The sequence below is a fragment of the Magnolia sinica genome, chromosome 2 (genome assembly GCF_029962835.1).
Source record: "Magnolia sinica isolate HGM2019 chromosome 2, MsV1, whole genome shotgun sequence".
Classification (NCBI taxonomy): Eukaryota; Viridiplantae; Streptophyta; class Magnoliopsida; order Magnoliales; family Magnoliaceae; genus Magnolia; species Magnolia sinica.
In genome coordinates, this window is record NC_080574.1 from 127,131,588 (window position 1) to 127,149,503 (window position 17,916).

A 17,916-nucleotide genomic window follows, 5' to 3' on the forward strand; every position below is an offset into this window, starting at 1 on the left:
TTACACAAACTGAAAGTGATGATTATTTTGAGACTTTTGCTCCTGTTGCTAAGATGAAATCGATAGGAGTAATAATTTCTCTTGCTGCTAATTTAAATTGATTGTTATACCAATTAGATGTTAAGAATGCCTTCTTAATGGTGATCTAACTAAGGAGATTTATCTGCTTCCCCTAATTTTGCTAGAAAGGGAGAGGGAAGAAAGGTATATCATCTTAAGAAGGCTATATATGGTTCTAAGCAGGCCCCTCCAGCATGGTTTGAAAAGTTTACTTGGGCCCTAATTCGTATTGGATTAATTTGCATTCACTCTAACTATTTTGTGTTTGTTAAGCAACATCATTGTGTGTATGTGGATGATATCATTTATTACAGGTGATGATGCTAGTGCAATTTCTAAGTTGAAACTCTATATGAGCAACGTTTCAACACAGATTTGGGACTGCTAAAATACTCTCTTGGAATTGAAGTCTCGCTCTAAGAAGGGCATCATTTTGTCAAAATGAAAATATGACATTGAGTTATTGACTTCAACTGGTAATCATGGTGTCAAACCTATTAATTTGTCGTTAGAGGTTAATAAGAAACTTTAGGCCAATGTATTCAAAATCGTTTACGTAACGGTAATGGTCATAACTGGTATACGTTTCGGGGTCGAAACGGCCGTAACAGCCCCATAACAGACCGTAACGGCCCTGTAACAGTTTTTTCAAAAAATAAAAAAGGGTCGTAACGGTTGTTATGGCCTGCATCATAACGGTAACGGTGATGGCCGTTACGACCACCGTTACCGTTTTGGAACACCTTGCTTCAAGCTAATGATGAGGATCTTCTTAACGATCATCACATGTATCAGTGTTTGATAGGTCGGTTGATATATTTGATTATTACTCTCTCAGATCTATCTCATACAGTGAATTTGGTTAACCAGTTCACATGTGATCCTCGATCTAGTAGCCTTGAGGCTATTCGCCGCATCTTACATTACATTGAGTCTTCTTCAGGGCATGGCATCTTGCTTGGTTATCACAATAACCTCAATATTAAAGGCTTCTTCTTCTTTTTTTGCAGTTTGGGAAGGCTTTCCAGATGATCGATACTTTACAACAGGATATTATACTATTTTCAGAGGCAATCTCATTACATAAAAGACTAAAAACAGCAGTTATATGATTAAGTGCTAAGGCTGAGTACTACTACTATGCTATGGCAAATACTGCATGTGAAATTTTGTGGTTAAAGAGTTTTGTTGTTAAATTAAAATTTCCAGCAAAGACTTCTGTGCCTATATATTGTGACAATCAAGCTACAATTCATATGGCTTCTCATCATGTTTTTCATGAGCAAACAGAAAGCATTGGAGCTAATTGTCACTCTATTCATGAGAATGTTGTTGCTGGCATTATTTCAACTCCTATTGTTCCGTCTACCACTCAAATTGCAGATATCTTCACTAAGGTTCTTACTATTAAAGTTGGATGACATATTCTTAGCAAACTGGGCACAATTGATATCTATGCCTCAACTTAGGGGAAGTATAAATATTTCTACACCATGTGCCCTCTCTCTGGATCATGGTATGCCAAATCGGTTACGTATCGGCCGTATCGGCCGATACGTAACGGTAACGGTGCGAACCGTTACCCGTTTCGGGGCCGAAACGGCCGATTCGACCGAAACGGTAACTTTTTTTTTAGCTCTGTTTTTGCTGTTTTTTTGAAACCTCTTGCTTCCAAACTGTTTCTAAGTCCTTCTACTACTAATTTCGACCAACCTTAGCTAGGTATTTGATAGAAAAACACATTATATTATAGATTTTTTTGAATCAAAGCTCGGTGGGCCATTTTTCAGAAATTCATCAAAAATAGATATTTATACTTTTTTTAATATATTTTGCTGTTTTAGTCATGTCATATGATGTGTTAATCATAGTAGAATACGTTAATGTGCATTTTATAGATTTGGGGTGCCATTTAATAATTTTTTAATATTTTTTTCTATTTACGCATGAATTTTGGCCCCTTTTTTTAAAATTCGAAAAATCAGTTTTTAATGGTTGTTTTGCTGTTTTAATAATGCCATTTGATGTATTAATCATAGTAGAACATGTTAATGTGCATTTTACAGATTTGGGGCGCCATTTTATATTTTTTTCTATTTACGCATTTATTTTGGCCCTTTTTTTGAAAATTCGAAAAACCATTTTTAAATGATTCTTTTGCTGTTTTAATGATGTCATATGATGTGTTAATCATAGTAGAACATGTTAATGTGCATTTTACAGATTTGGGGTTCCATTTTATATATTTTTTATATTTTTTTCTATTTACGCATTTATTTTGGCCCTTTTTTTGAAAATTCGAAAAATCATTTTTTAATGATTCTTTTGCTGTTTTAATGATGCCATATGATGTGTTAATCATAGTAGAACATGTTAATATGCATTTTACAGATTTGGGGTGCCATTTTATATTTTTTTTATATTTTTTTCTATTTACGCATTTATTTCGGCCCTTTTTTTGAAAATTCGAAAAATCATTTTTTAACGATTCTTTTGCTGTTTTAATGATGCCATATGATGTGTTAATCATAGTAGAACATGTTAATGTGCATTTTACATATTTGGGGTGCCATTTTATATATATTTTTTATTTTTTTCTATTTACGCATTTATTTCGGCCCTTTTTTTGAAAATTCGAAAAATCATTTTTTAATGATTCTTTTACTGTTTTAATGATGCCATATGATGTGTTAATCATAGTAGAACATGTTAATGTGCATTTTACATATTTGGGGTGCCATTTTATATTTTTTTTCTATTTACGCATGAATTTTGGCCCTCAAAAATAATTGCAAACACCTAAATGTAAGATATTTTCATATTACATTCATTCTAATATATCTATCATTGATAGTAGATAGTTAGAAAATTAAATATATGAATTTTGTAGTCAAATTCAGGTTATCTGGTTCATAAATTCATCAAACAGTCCGATACAACTTCTCACTAAAGAGTGGACCGTTACACCACCATAAACATGTTCCAATTTATAAATGAATGCATATTTGGAATGCTTAGAATATTCCGGATTTAATCCATATTTTTTCATATTTTTTTGGCAAAAAAAAATTTTTGCGCCGTTACGGGCCGTTACGCCCCCGTATCACCGTTACGCCTCCGTATCCGTATCGGTTTTGGAGGTCACCGTTACGCCAACCGATACCGATACGGGACACCTTGCTCTGGATCATGAGCCGTCTTTTATTCTTCTCTTATTTCTCTTATTATTTTTCTTCTTTTTTTTCCTCTTTCACCCTTGGTTCCAAGCAGTATTCAAAATATCGGTATTGTTACATGTATCGATGATCGGAGATGTGGAAACATGTATAGGTATTGCTGGTACTTGGAAAAAATATCACTATTTGAGGGAAACATTGGGAAAAGGTGAAATTTTTCAATGAAACTTTAGGAGATGTTAAAAGACACATTTTTTAGAGATATTAAAAGATACATGTTTCACCTTATGAAATGGGATGAGGTTTGCAAGCCGCCAGATGAAAGGGGAGTCAAGCTAAGAATTTTGGAGGGTGTGAATTCCGCTCGTCTCAGTAACTGGCTTTAAGGGTTTGCTTCAAAAGATAGCAGTCTCTGGGGGAGGTTATTTCAAGAAATTATGGAGAGCAGTCAGGAGGATGGTGAACAAGGGACTCATCTTTATACAGGACCTCATTTTTATGGAGGTTAGTGGTCAGTTTGAGAGAAATTTTCTTAAGGGGGTGAGTTTCTCCATAGGGAATGGTAAGAAGATAAGGTTCTAGGAAGACATTTGGTTAGGTGATAAATCACTAAAAGAAGATTCCCAAGGTTAGCCAGAATTTTTGTCGAGACAGACATTTCAGTTGGACGATGCTATTCCCGGCCAGGTAGGGAGGTGGTTTGTGCTCCTCCTTGTCGTATGAGTTATGAGGCTTTTAGAGTAACCATGCATCGTGCTCCCTTCGATGGAAGAAAAGGATGTTATGGTCTGAGCTAAAGAGAAGTCTAGTCATTTCTCGATCAGCTCTACATACAGATTAATTGTTGGCTTTTCGGTGGGATGGGAATGAACATCGACCAATCATGTGTAAGCATTATTGGGCTCCTCCCAAAGTTGCGGCACTCACTTGGCTCATGGGTCGGAACAAAGTTCTTACCATAGACGACTTATGTAAGAGGTTGATGGTGGTTCCAAATGTTTGTGTGATGTGTTTCAAGGACGAAGAGTTGGTCAATCATCTCTTCATCCATTGCCCCTTTCCTAAATGAATCTAGGAAGGCTATTTTATTTATTTAGGGTGGCATGGGTGATGCCGGGCTCGATCGGGAGTTTGTTGTTAGTGTGGCATGGGGTGGAGTTGGAAAGATAGGGAGGGGCAGTTTGAGGCTCTCATTGCTAGCTGGAATTTGGCTCATTTGGAAGGAGAGAGACGATCGTTGTTTTAGTTACCGTAGCGAGGGGGTTGCGGAGATTTTTAGTAAGGCTAAATCTTATGTTATAGGATGGCTCTAGTGTCAAAAGTAGTGAGAGATGGTTCTTCTTTTCCCCTCTCTTGGTTTGATTTGTAATTTTCATCATTTCGGCATAGGCCTCTTTTAATAATATTATCACCTTTCAAAAAAAAATCTAAGGAGCAGAGGAGGCCATTTCAAATATGCATGGAAGATGGCATGCAACTATGTGGACAAGGAGTTAGGTGTTCAAAAGGCCAAGTACTCCTACTCCAAAAGAAGTAGGAAAGGGGTTTGGCCCTTCATCGTTGGGTCTGATGTCACCGGCATGTCACATTGCTCGTCAAATGTTGCAATGCAATGATGGGAGACAGTGATGTCGTATTATCAGGAAAGAAATCCTTCTGCGATGCTCTTAAATTGGGTAATAAGTTTGTGGTGGAAAGGAACCCACAAATTGACAGGGCGAAAAGAGATTTGGGGGGGGACTAGACTGTAATGGTCATTACCCCATGATGGAGAAGAAAACAAAAAACAAAAAAAACAAAAAAAAAAAAAAAAAACTCACCTCTTCTTCTTCTATGATTGCAGCAACTATTGCCAGCCTCTTCTCTTTAAAGGAGAAGGCTATGTGGCCTTCCCACATCCACTTTTTTTTCCTTCTCCGGTGGTCTGCAACGTTGTGCACTTACACTATTACATGAGGCCCACCTTGATATATGTGTTGTATATCCAAGCCGTCCACAATTTTTCTAGATCATTTTAGGGCATGGTCCCTAAATGAAGCATATCCAAATCTCAAGTGGACAGCACGGTAGGGATTGAACCCCCACCATTAAAAACTTCTTAGGACCCCCTATGATGTTTATTTTCCATCCAACTTGTTGATAAGGTCACACAAACCTAGATGACGGGAGAACACAAATGTCAGCTTAACCCAAAACTTTTACGGCCTCCAAGAAGTTTTTAATGGTGGGCATTCAATCACCATTGTTTCCTATGGTGTGGTCAACCTGAGATTTGGATCTGCCTCATTTTTAAGATCATGCCCTAAAATGAGCTGGCAAAACAAATGGATGACATGGATATACAACACATACATCAAGGTGGACCCTAGTTCAGGGCCTCAACTAATCGAATTGGATAGTACGTGGCAAAGTTTTGTGGGCCCCACATGATGCATGTGTTAGATTGACAATGTTTATCCATTTTTCTAGATTATTTTAGGGCATGAGCCCAAAATTGAGGCAAATCAAAAGCTCAAGTGGACCATACCACATAAAACAATGGGGATCGAACGCCAACCATTGAAAACTTCTTGGGGGCCACAGAAGTTTTGGATCAAGCTGATATTTGTGTTTTCCCTTCATTTAGGTCTGTGTGACCGTACGAACAATTGGATGGCAAATAAACATCATGGTGGAATTTAGGAAGGTTTCAACGGTGGGCGTCATTGTCCCTACTGCTTTCTATGGTGTGGTCCACTTAAGCTTTGGATCTACCACATTTTGGGCTCATGCCCTAAAATTATCTAGCAAAATGGATGGACGGTGCGGATATAACAAATACATCATGGTGGAGCCCATAAAACTTTGTCACGTCAACACACCACCGAGGTCAGTGGTATGCCACATTATGCAATCTAAGCCCACCTAATTTGGGCCCTAAAAAAAATTGTACACGAGGCATTTATTAATTCAAAATTAACCAATTAGATTATGGACCATTGTTGTTAAATCAAATTGTTTGAACAATTTTAACCATTAATTTATGAACACTTATTTTTTGAAATAGGACCATTTGGTATTTTCATTCTTCACCATTTAACAAATGTCCATCGATCCATTAGTGGGGTAAGTGCCAATAGATTAGATGGATTTAAGGTAGATTTGGGGCATTGAGTGGTCCGCCAAATTGACCCAAATAGACGACACTATACATCCGAATTTAATTTCATTTTTTCTTGAGATTCATTAGGAGAAATGATATCAATTTGTTAGATATAGAAATTACATGATAGGAATATGACACAAACTACAAATCTTTGGAGTTTGTACATTGAAATGAAATGTACACGAGTTGCAAAGTATGCAATACACCAATACTGTAAATAATACTAAAGCCTGCAAATGTGATATGTTTTGGTCGTACACTCATTCTAATAAATTTTTCATTTATATATATAGTTAGAATATTAAATATAGAAGGTTTGCAGTCAATCCCAGGTTATCGAGTTCATAAATTCATCAAACAATCCAATATAGCATTCTCACTAAAGAGTGGATTGTTACACTACCATAAACATGTTCAAAATTATAAATGAATGTATTTGGAATATTTATAATTTTTCAGATTTTCTAGATATTTTTTCAGATTTTTTTCTTTTTTCTTTTTTCTTTTTTTGAAGACATAGGGTGTCCCCACCTCATTTTTGAAGTGAGACTAATCCTTGCAGATACACGCAATCACCCACAACCACGTGTATCGGGTAAAGCCAATGAGGGAAATTGAACCCTCACCTATAGGGAGCAAACCTACGGTGAAGACCATTCGCCCAAACCTCGTTGGGTTTGGTTTTGGGAGGGGGGAACGATATGGGGGCATATCAACTATTACGTTGATTCTCCGTATCAGTAATGATGGTGACCGTTATGGCCACCATCACCGATATGAAACACATTGCTGCTGGGAGGTTCAGCTGAGTCCCAATAATGCTTATAGTGTGCCAAGTTAGTCATCCAGTGGGAAACAAAGGTACATCTCCTTCGCTGCTCCACAATCCTCAGTATGAGTGGATGTGTTGTCCTTTTCCTATTAGGTCATAGAATAGTGATAATGACCCAATGTTGGTTAATGTCATATAGACCTCGTCCGAAGATATTCTGAATTTTAAAGGTGTAGGTCGTGCTGAGGTTATCGCTCGTGTGAAGGAAAGCGAGGTCAAGGTTGATGTTGAGGCAGTGATCCATGATGACATGGCAAATAAGACAAGAACACAAAAGCACTATCAAGTAGGGTGGGGCTAGCCTCTTTCTTTTTTCTTTCAATAAATTCCAGTATTCTCTAAAGAGAGAAAGGACACTCCATTTTCTAAAAAATTGACATGCATGATGCCCATCTTAGACATGCATTAGAGTTCTATTATGGCCGATTTGGAAGCGTGGAAAGGAAAGAAAATGTTATGAGTATCTAATGTTTATTTCCAAGAGCACTATTTCCCATGGATTCCATTTTTAGGGGTCATGTTTGGATAGCAAGTGAAAATCTCATATTTCTCTCAAAATATACTTAGTATCTTGTGTCCTAGAATCCTAACTATGAAAAGGTCTAGTGATTACTTTGTGGATCCACTCTTGTCTTTGCTATCCAAATATTACAAAAGAACACACGAATAGAAGACTCTTTTAATTTCCCACCTTTTGCTATCTTTTCCATATTTCCGAACAGGCCCTTAGGGAAACCATATTTTACCCTTTCTTCTTGTATTTAGAAATATCTGCATACTTTCATATGGTTCTTACTGTATTGTTAGGCTTCTAGATGCATCTTCCATATCTTATGCATGTATGGAGCAAAAAATATACAACAATACAATTTTCAATATCATCATTTATCTACATGAACATGTTAGCACGTTAGGTCTCAGTTTCCCCAGATTGACAATCCATGTCAGATACTGACATGTCTTGGTGTCAAGTTCCAGTCTATGACAAGATAAAGAACAACTTGAAATATGACCAGTTACATAACCCTCAAGATAAAATTCGCAGGAACCAAGTGCTTCTGTTAAGAGGAAAAAAAAAAAAAAAAAACATTTATCTTAACAGGAACAATTATAAATTAAAAAAAAATAAAATAAAATAAAAATAAAAATAAAAAAAAACCCTTCAGGAGCACTATCAAGAACAACAAAAAAGCTTGTGCAATTATAGCAGATAATGGTCCACCTTTGCAATAGGAAATTCATTAAACGTCTCTTGCAAGGCAGACTAAATCAAACTAATGGATAAAGCAGTTTATTTACCTCCCGTACTAGATGGAAAGACCATTTCCCATACAAAAATAGTACCATCAGATGAGGTGGAAGCAAACATTGCAACGGTTTGAGAAACCATTATTCCAGTAATGCATGTCACACCATTTTTGTGTGGTTGAGGTACTTGCATTACACACCTCCACTGCAAAAATACATGAAGGAAATCTGAGTATAAACCATAGTAGATGACAATATTTGCCAGGAAAGCACTTCTTTAAATGATCGTTTGACAATTGACAGAATAAGTATATTCTCAAACTATAAAGTAAAGCATTAAATGAGTTGTGAGTGTGGTATATCCAACAAGTTAATAAGCTGGTGTAAGTTATTACACAAGGTCATTAAATTTATTATTTAAAAAATAATAATAATAACAGCATAATCTACAACCAATTCTGAATAGAAAGGTCCACAAAGTAACCATAACTACCAAACACAAATAGTGGTGGGTACATCTAAAAGGACATCACATTTCTTTGAGAATGTACCTTATTTCCCATCACAGGTGGCTACACTAACTACATCCAATAGTGATGCTTTGCCTCTACAGGTTATGGATGACACTATAGGTCCAAGTGAAATCATTCTTGAGTCGTGTACAAGCCATTAAAGGTGTACACTTGGAGGAAAAACAAGGACCAGCCCTCAAAGATGCCTGACCACTCCCCATTCCCCAACTTGCAAAACACGTCATCCTCTTGTGATTTGCCGATCGCATTGTGAAAAGTGTAACGCTTGTGTACTTCTCACCCCATCAATAATTTTGTCTCATGTCATTCTATCTATCCTTCCTTTAAAGCATTCATGTCCTCCATCTTGTCCGTTGCTATTCTATCTAATGTTACAAAAGTAATGGCTGGCCCTAGTTGGAAAGCTACAACAATAGATGAAATGTCCAATCTTGAGAAACAAGGAACATTGGATTTAGTAGATCGCCCTGACAAAAACACATTGTTGGGTGTAAATGGGTGTTCGCCTTAAAACATAGTCTAGATGCCTCTATTGCAATATGTAAGGCTCATCTAGCTGCAATGGGATTCACACAACAGTTTGGAGTTGACTATCAGGAGATGTTTGATCCAATTGCCAAGTTGAACTCCGTGTTGTTCTTCTGTCTGTGGTTGTTTTATAGTTGCACAAAGCATGAAGCAAAGTGACAACAAATTCGGGTGTAGGAGCAAGGAAGGGCATGAGATTTAGAAACAGGGATTAGAAGCGAGGCCTAGTTAGAAGGATCTTGCAACTGTTTATTGTTATTGGCCTCTTTATAGCTAGACATGAAGAACTCCTTTCTTCATGGCAAACAAAATGAAGTTTTATGCCTCTTCCTCCTGGTTGTCGAGCATCTGGTACACAAGGAAAAGTCTACAAACTTAAAAAGGCTCTATAAGACCTTAAACAATCCCAAAGGGCATGATTTGAGAAATTCAAGAATGTCATTTTAGAGATTGGGTTCCGTTGAAGTGCATGTGATCATTCAGTGTTTATTGGAGACACTAGGAAATCCTAATTGTTTTCATTGATAACATTGTCATCATTGGAGATAGTTGATGAGGTGAAACAATTTCTAGCTTAATCCCAACCATAACATGGTATCCACCACTGTTGTCAAAATCCTATGATCTACGATTCACAATTTATGATTTCGGTTGAATCTTAAGCAAAACAATTTGAATCCCTTTTCATATGACTCCTACGATTTTATGATTTGAATCCTACAATTTACGATTCAAATTATACTTGTTTTCTTCTGTTTTAAGCTTCACTCAACTTTCATTTTATGTTTTTAAATTGGTGGAGGTTTTAAGAATCATTTTGAAAAAACCTTTTAAAAAATCATTTAGAGAAGGTAAATTATTTTATTTTGTTCTTTATAAGAGATTAAATTATATAGATTCCCTTCAATGTTAAATCCTAGAGCTTTTTTTATGATTTCTTACTTCTTAACTGGCCGAAACACCAAATTGATGTATGACTTATCTAGAATGCTTTTATAGATGGTTACGATCATGTTGACTTATGTATTGTGGAATGATAGTTAGAAATCCAAATATCTTTTTGCTTCAGTCTATGGAATCAAATGCCACTTTTCCAATGCGATTTTACATTCAAGAAAGGTAACAAGAAAATAAATCATTAAAGATCCTTGTATGTTTTTTAAGGAAAATTTCTTGAAAAAAAAAAAAACAAAGATAAGAATCATTTAATTTTTAAGTAATACTATGTCATGATAGCGTTAAAGTTTTTTTATTTTTTCATATTTATTTATATTTTCATATTTTTAAATACATCAAAAAAATCTTACGATTTACAATATGATTTGCGATTCAATACAATTCAACCCCTATTACGATTTGCGATACGATAACAATTTTGACAACATTGGTATCTAAATATCCCAGAGAAAGTATGCTCTCAACCTTTTTAATGAGATAAGGATGGTGGGCGCCCGCCATGCTTCTACGCCTATTGAAGTTAACCATCGTCTTCATCATATAGAATCCATAGTTCTCAATGATCCAGGCATCCATGTTGAGTAGTTAGGAAGCTTCTTGATTTGATCATTACTCAACCGGAAATTGCATATATTATGAGTGTTGTCAATCAATTCATGCAATCTCCTTGTGCTCATCAGTCATCACCTCAATGTCATGTATAGAATCCTACATTACTTGAAATCAGCTCCTAACAAAGGGCTATTGTATGCCGACCATGGCCATCTAGACATTCAAGCATATTGTTGGGTTGGGTTGTCTGGCGATCATCTTCCCCTTCCCATTAGTGTATGTTTGTTGGTGGAAATCCCATTTCATGAAAAAGTAAGAAACATCGATGGTTGCTCATTCCTCCGCTGAAGCTAAATATTGTTCTATAGTACATGCTACCAGCAAGTATTTTGTTGTAGTCCCTCTTGTGTGACATGCGCACCATTGTTTTTACTTTGATCCCACTATATTGTGGCAATCGGATCGGTATTCGCATCACCCCTAATCCCATCTTTCACAAAAGGGCAAAACACTAGAGGTTGATTGTCACTTCATTCGTGAGAAGAATTCATATGGACTTCTTCATATTCCTTTTGTTCACACCAATGATCAGCTTGCAATATTCTTACAAAGGTTGTTCTTACAAAGGTCGTTCAACCTTCTCATCTTCAAACTATTATGGGCAAGCTAGTCATGTGTGAAATCCATGCTCCAACTTCAGGGGGAGTGTAAAAGATGTAGTGTGTGTGCATGAGTGTGTCTGTATTTGTGTGGAAATCTCACCTTTTTTGGTGTGGGTTACAGCCCTTTTTCTCTCCCACAATATTCTTTTCTTCTTCTCCAAGTGAAAATAAACAGTTCCTAACAAAGATAGTCCATGCGAAGTCAGAGCATGGTGTCAAAACCCTACTAGCTTGATTCAATCCAGTTAAATAATCTGGACCATCCACAATCACTAGGGTGTTGTCTCTACAATATATTAATTCAAGAGTATGGATATATTTAAAATATTATTTAAATATCAAGCTAGATCTTCAAGCCAACCAAATTGAATCTTCTAGTTGACCCGACCTGGCTCAAAGATAAGTCAAGTCAGTCTTTTGGGTTTCCAAATTCAGACTATAACAGAAAACCTGATGCAGAACAATTAACCAATTACCCTAAAAGCTTGAACTGTTAGAGCATGGCGAATTAATCCCTTTATCTCATAGCCCAGGCCCAACATTTCATGAGTTAGGACCTTGGCCGAACCCCCCTTGTGGGCCCCAAATCACATGGGCACCACCTGACACGGGCTGCCCACCCCGAGTGTGTCGCCGCATCCCACAAGCTACCCCACTCGAGTCCGGTGTGAAATGCGCATTAATCACCCCCGGTGAGGAGTCTCGAACACGAGACTCCCGCTCTGATACCAATTTGATGCAGGAGCTTTTAGAGCAAGTGGTTAATTGTCCTGCATCAAAACCTTTCCCAAAAGGAAATGGGGAAACTCACAGCATCATCATCATCACCACCACCACCAAAGCCTTATCCAACTAATTGGGGTTGGCTGCATGAATCCTGCTCAACCAAATGGGGAAAATCACGGCAATCGTATCTAAAATGCAAATGCAAGATGATCGCAACAAATACCTTTCTTTCTTTATGAGATATCCCCCATACCATGATGACACCATCTGCACTTCCTGAAAGCACAAAATGTTCTTCTTTGTGCTGAACTGTTCATAAACATAAGGGAGAATATTTAGTAAGAAATATAAATAGCCTAATAACAAGTATGACTCATCCAATCACCCCTAAGAATACACCCAAAAATTCCATGGTAGTAGCAAGAATCACTAAAAAAAATGTAGCTTGCTTCTTCTTCTTCTTCTTCTTCTTCTTCTTTTTTGCTTTTTTTTGCTCAAGTTATGTCCCCATGGTCAGGCCTAATTGGAGAATACAACACAACAATGAAGGACACAAAATATTTTCAAATGCATACTAACTTTTTTTTTGTTGGCCTGGCCCCTAAATAGTGTACATTAATAAGCATTCATGACACATGGCAACAAATAAGTTCTCAATGCAAAAACAGTCCCCATTGAACAGAGCAGTGTACAAAAGTCAGTGACAAAGAAAGATTTGTGAATGGGTTTCTATTTGGAGTAGATCATGTCAGATGAAGTGATGCCTGGTTGGAGTAAAGCACATCATAAGCAGTAAAATGCCTTTGTAGATGATTGAGAATATCACATCAGTTAAGGGAGTAAACCAAAATTAAAGCAGAAAAGCTGTTCTGTAGTTCGTCTTACTACAGAAAAGTCAGACTTCCATTCCATATCGATGCACTCAATATTCATGGTGAAACTCTTAAAAGTTGAGGCATGGTCCCTCTAGCACCTGTCATGATCTTCATGTGACTCTAGAGGAAAGGGCATGGTTTGCACGGGCGGCTAACAAGTTCTAGGAAGCCTAAACCAGCAGCATGCATACGCTGGTAGCTAAAACACCCTGCTTCATAAACATCACTTATTTGACAAAGTTCCTTGAGGGCTCCTTGTTTTCAAAAGTTTGATCATTCTTGGTGTCCCAAAGTCACTGTGTCCAGCGTCTACAAATGTTCCCAGATGAAAAAAGATTGAGGCTTCAGGATGTTTTAACTCAAGAGGATTCGATTTTTCAAGAGCCATGCATGGGTTTTGGACAGTGCATTGATTTTCCATCAATTGAATTCAAAGGCTGAGTCTAGATTGATTTTCCATTAGGGTTTCAAGGACGTTTTTTGTAATTTACCATGGATGGTAAGAAATGCCTAACCTAATGAACGGCCCCAACCTTGAACAAAAGTGGATGGTCAGGCTTACGCTCAGGACAGGCTTGGACTGGATAATCATCACAGGCTGGACTCAAGCCTGCTTGTTTTGGCACATCACAGGCCTGAGCTGAGCTCGGGCATAGGGAGGGTTTACTTTGCAGGTGGGACTTGGACAGACGTGGGCCCAGCCTGTTGAAAGCCCTACATGCACCCTCTGTAAATAGGTTATAATTGGATGCTTGTAAAATCTTTAGTTGCAAAAAACCTTACACCTGTAAAGAATTTCACAGGTATATTGTTTACATTCTGTAATGTTTGGCTTTGAAGAGGTAAACTGTTTCGTGTTTGGCTAACTTGTATGGCATTTACCATATAGAAAGTGGGTCTCACACCACACAGAACTTGGAGCGGTAACTACCACCAAAATCTTCAAATCACATAAAAAGGGGGACCTAAGAGAGCATCAATGGACGCACATGATGGATGGATTGATGTCCTGCACCCATCATAGTGGAGCCCACCATAGGCATCCCATCACAACTCTTTCCTATCATGTGGCCCACCTAATGAATCAATCAACCTTTTTTTAGGGGTCCTAGGAAAGCATCAACAGAGGAACATGATGAATGGACTGGACGTACCGTACACTTCATGGTGAGCCCCATAAACTGTGTACATCAACCATCATGTTCCACTAGGTATAATTTCTTTGCAGGTGAAAACCCTTTTACCTGTAATTTGAAGCCCCGGAAGTATTTATAAGTGTTTGCACTTACAAACACTTTACACCCCGAATTTCCCATCCAAATGCTACTTGTGAACCCTTTAAGATTAAAGGATTTTACAAGCATCCAAAATCCAAATGACCCCTGAAATAATATCAATCAAATGATTGTAATCTTCTGATTTAAGCGAATTTGTTTGTCAAATCCAAACCATTGGTTACTTGTCATTCTGATCACCCATTAAATATCAACTAATCAACCAGATAAGGCATCACTCCAGTATGATTGTTGTTTCATAAGCCATCTAAAGTGGGGCCCACTATCTGGACGGTTGCATTTTGAGTTATGAACATGCCGTGAGTGCGTGCTTATCATCCATCACAGTCTACCAGAGTAATTGTAAGGAGAAAGATAGATTTCTTGGGGAAGGAAAGAGATACCTTTGAAAGCATCCTTATTGGTAGGAAGCCAATGAGTGCAATTGACGATAGATTTATGCCCAGGAAGTGTTGTCAATATCTGCGCAGTCTGCAAATAAATAGAAAATTCAATCAGCAAAAAATCAATATCCTAGAAAAGAGAGATCGAGCGAGAGAAAGGTACGTTTGGGCAAAAGACGGCGATTGCGTTTTGACAGCCAAACGCTACTAGATTAGAAGCGCCCCACGAGACGTTGTTTACGATTCTGTTGCATCCTGCTCCTATGAATACTCTCTCTACTTCGATTCCACTCATCTCTCTCTCTCTCTCTCTCTCTCTCTCTCTCTGCTGTAGCTTTTGAAATGCTCCGCTCGCTCTCTAGCAGGAAGTTAAGATTCCTATGTTAGTTCTGCACCATTTAAACGTGGGGGTGATTCTTCAAACGTACACATGGGAGAGTAGTAAGGACATCCAGACCGTCCAAATTGATTTTCAGATGGAGAATTATATTAAAATTGCATGAGAAGATTATAATAAGAATTTGATTTATCAAGCTCTCTCTATTTTATTTTTAACCATCAATTTGGTAGCCATAAATTGGATGGCTAGCAATGATCAATCAGTGTCATTTTACATATATGCTCTGTTCACAGTGGGACCCACAATCTGGATGGTCTGGATAATTTTCTTCAGTTCCACATGTGAGGAGAATGAGGGACCAACATTTTTTTAATGGCGAAAATGCAAGTTGGGACATACACGTTAACACATACCTCTTCCCGTAAATAGTGCTGTCAACAAGCCGGGCCCGGCCGGGCCGGTGGATCTCTTGGCCTGGATTTTGAACTATTTCGGGCCTATTCAAAATTCTGATTTTTTAGGCCCGACCCGGCCCATTGACACCCCCCGCGCCCTACCCATAAACCCTACTTGGAAGTGATTGGGTGTACCCCACAAACATGGTGCAGGTGAAGCTGATCGTCACCATACGCGTGGCTTCCAATTTAAGCACGAGCCATCCAAATTGTGTGAATCACCATATGTGACTTAAAAGTCAAAATATTACATTACAGTAGGGTTATAACTTGTCTATTGGTGGGAATTTAATGGACGGTAGGAAAAGAGTTCTAGTATATGGTTTAAACTTAACAGGAAGACGTCTATTAATCAAAGATCTGAGTCGTTTAAGAAATATGGTTTTCTGTTATTTGACTAATTTACGGTGGTTTACGACATTTGGACGGCTAGGATTTGAAATTAGTACCGCGAGTATCAGGAGGGTAGCCAGCACCAGTCATTCACAAAATACTGCGATTGCATGGCGCCTATTTTAGCCCTGAGTTTTTCCTACTGTACGCCCCACGTTTACGCGAGCAACCATACCACGCCCGTCCAAACTTACATACTACGGGCGACTTTTCATCGGACCAAAATACCCCCGCCATTCCTTTCGGAAGCGGATTGGGTGGTGTGCGAAGACGGGCGCTGACGCTCCTCGAACTCCGACTTGTTCGAACGGTACAATAGAGATCTAAGATCAAAGTTAGATGGCCCCCACAGTTACGTATTTATTATATCCACAACCTTCATCCACATTTCTATATCATTTTAGAACATTATCAAAAAAACGAATCGTACCCAAAGATCAACTGGACAGCGTTCATCCACATTTCTATATCATTTTAGAACATTATCAAAAAAACGAATCATATCCAAAGATCAATTGGACCACACCACAAATAACAGCAGGGATATTAATTTTCACTATTAAAATTTTCATAGAGCCCACCATAACATTTAATTTCCATCCAATTTATTCATAAGGTCAACGAGTAAAAACAAATTTCATATTGATCCAAAACTTCTCCAACCCTTAAAAGGGTTTCAATGGTAGACATTCAATACCCCGTTGCTTTTTACAGTGTGGTCCACTTGATAATTAGATTTGTCTTGTTTCTCATCTCAAGCCTTAATATGAGCTCACCACATGGATGGACGGTTTGGATATAACACATACCTCATGATAAGATCCACAGAACTTGTTGACGTCAATACAACGGTACACCAGCCCATCCGCTTCCTGCTTCATGGGCGGCACTACTGTTCTCTATCCAGCGGGCAGTAGTGTTGCGGTCCCACTGTGTGCGGTTGGTTTTATCTGTTTGTTTGTTTTTTTCTTTAGGGAGGATTTTTTTTTCCCCCATATTTTGCTCCCATATATATTTATGTAAATATGTATATATAAAAAATATTTTTCTCTATTTTTATTGATTTCTTTCTTTATTCATTTAACAAGCATATCTCTCATGTCATAATGAGTTACTTCATGTACCATATTTGATTTTAGAGTAGGAGAGGCTACTTTAGCCAACCAACCTACTTATTTTTCAAGATTCTATCAGGTCGATGGTTGAAAATCCATTTTATTTTTGTTTTTACTATTTATAGTAAGTTTTGGTTTGATTATAACTCTTCATCCTTTGAACTTTAGGAGTTGTGTCCAACATGAAAAGTGCTTAGAAAAATTAAAAGAATAAAGTGGTTAAGCTATATAGGAGTTGGTGAATTTCATTCATTTCGTAGTCAATTTCATTCACTTCGCGGTCAATTTCAATCAATTTGCGGTGAATTTCATTCACTTCGCGATCAATTTCATTCACTTCGCAGTCAATTTCAATCAGTTCACGGTAAATTTCATTCACTTCACGGTCAATTTCATTCACTTCGCAGTCAACTTCATTCACTTCGTGGTGAATTTCATAACATCGCGGTCAATTTCATTCACTTCGCAGTCAATTTCAATTAGTTTGCGATGAATTTAATTCACTTTATGGTCAATTTCATTTACTTCACCATCAATTTCAATCACTTCACGGTCAATTTCATTTACTTCATGGTCAATTTCATTCACTTTGCTGTGAATTCCCTTCACTTCGCGGTGAATTTCCTTCACGGTTAACTCCC

At 37.6% G+C, this 17,916-nt stretch overlaps 1 protein-coding gene across 1 annotated transcript in view; it reads right to left on the minus strand.

Moving 5' to 3' along the window:
• Nucleotides 1-15,348, minus strand: part of LOC131237585 (elongator complex protein 2) — a 45,317-nt gene extending 29,969 nt beyond the window's left edge. Inside the window, exons 1-4 of the mRNA XM_058235431.1 lie at nt 15,136-15,348; nt 14,973-15,060; nt 12,643-12,728; nt 8,513-8,666 (exon numbers count right to left, since the gene is read on the minus strand). Of these exons, the coding sequence (XP_058091414.1) occupies nt 8,513-8,666; nt 12,643-12,728; nt 14,973-15,060; nt 15,136-15,267 (460 nt within the window). The 5' untranslated portion in view covers nt 15,268-15,348. The remainder of the gene's footprint in view (nt 1-8,512; nt 8,667-12,642; nt 12,729-14,972; nt 15,061-15,135) is intronic.
• Between the last annotated feature and the right edge of the window lie 2,568 nt (nt 15,349-17,916).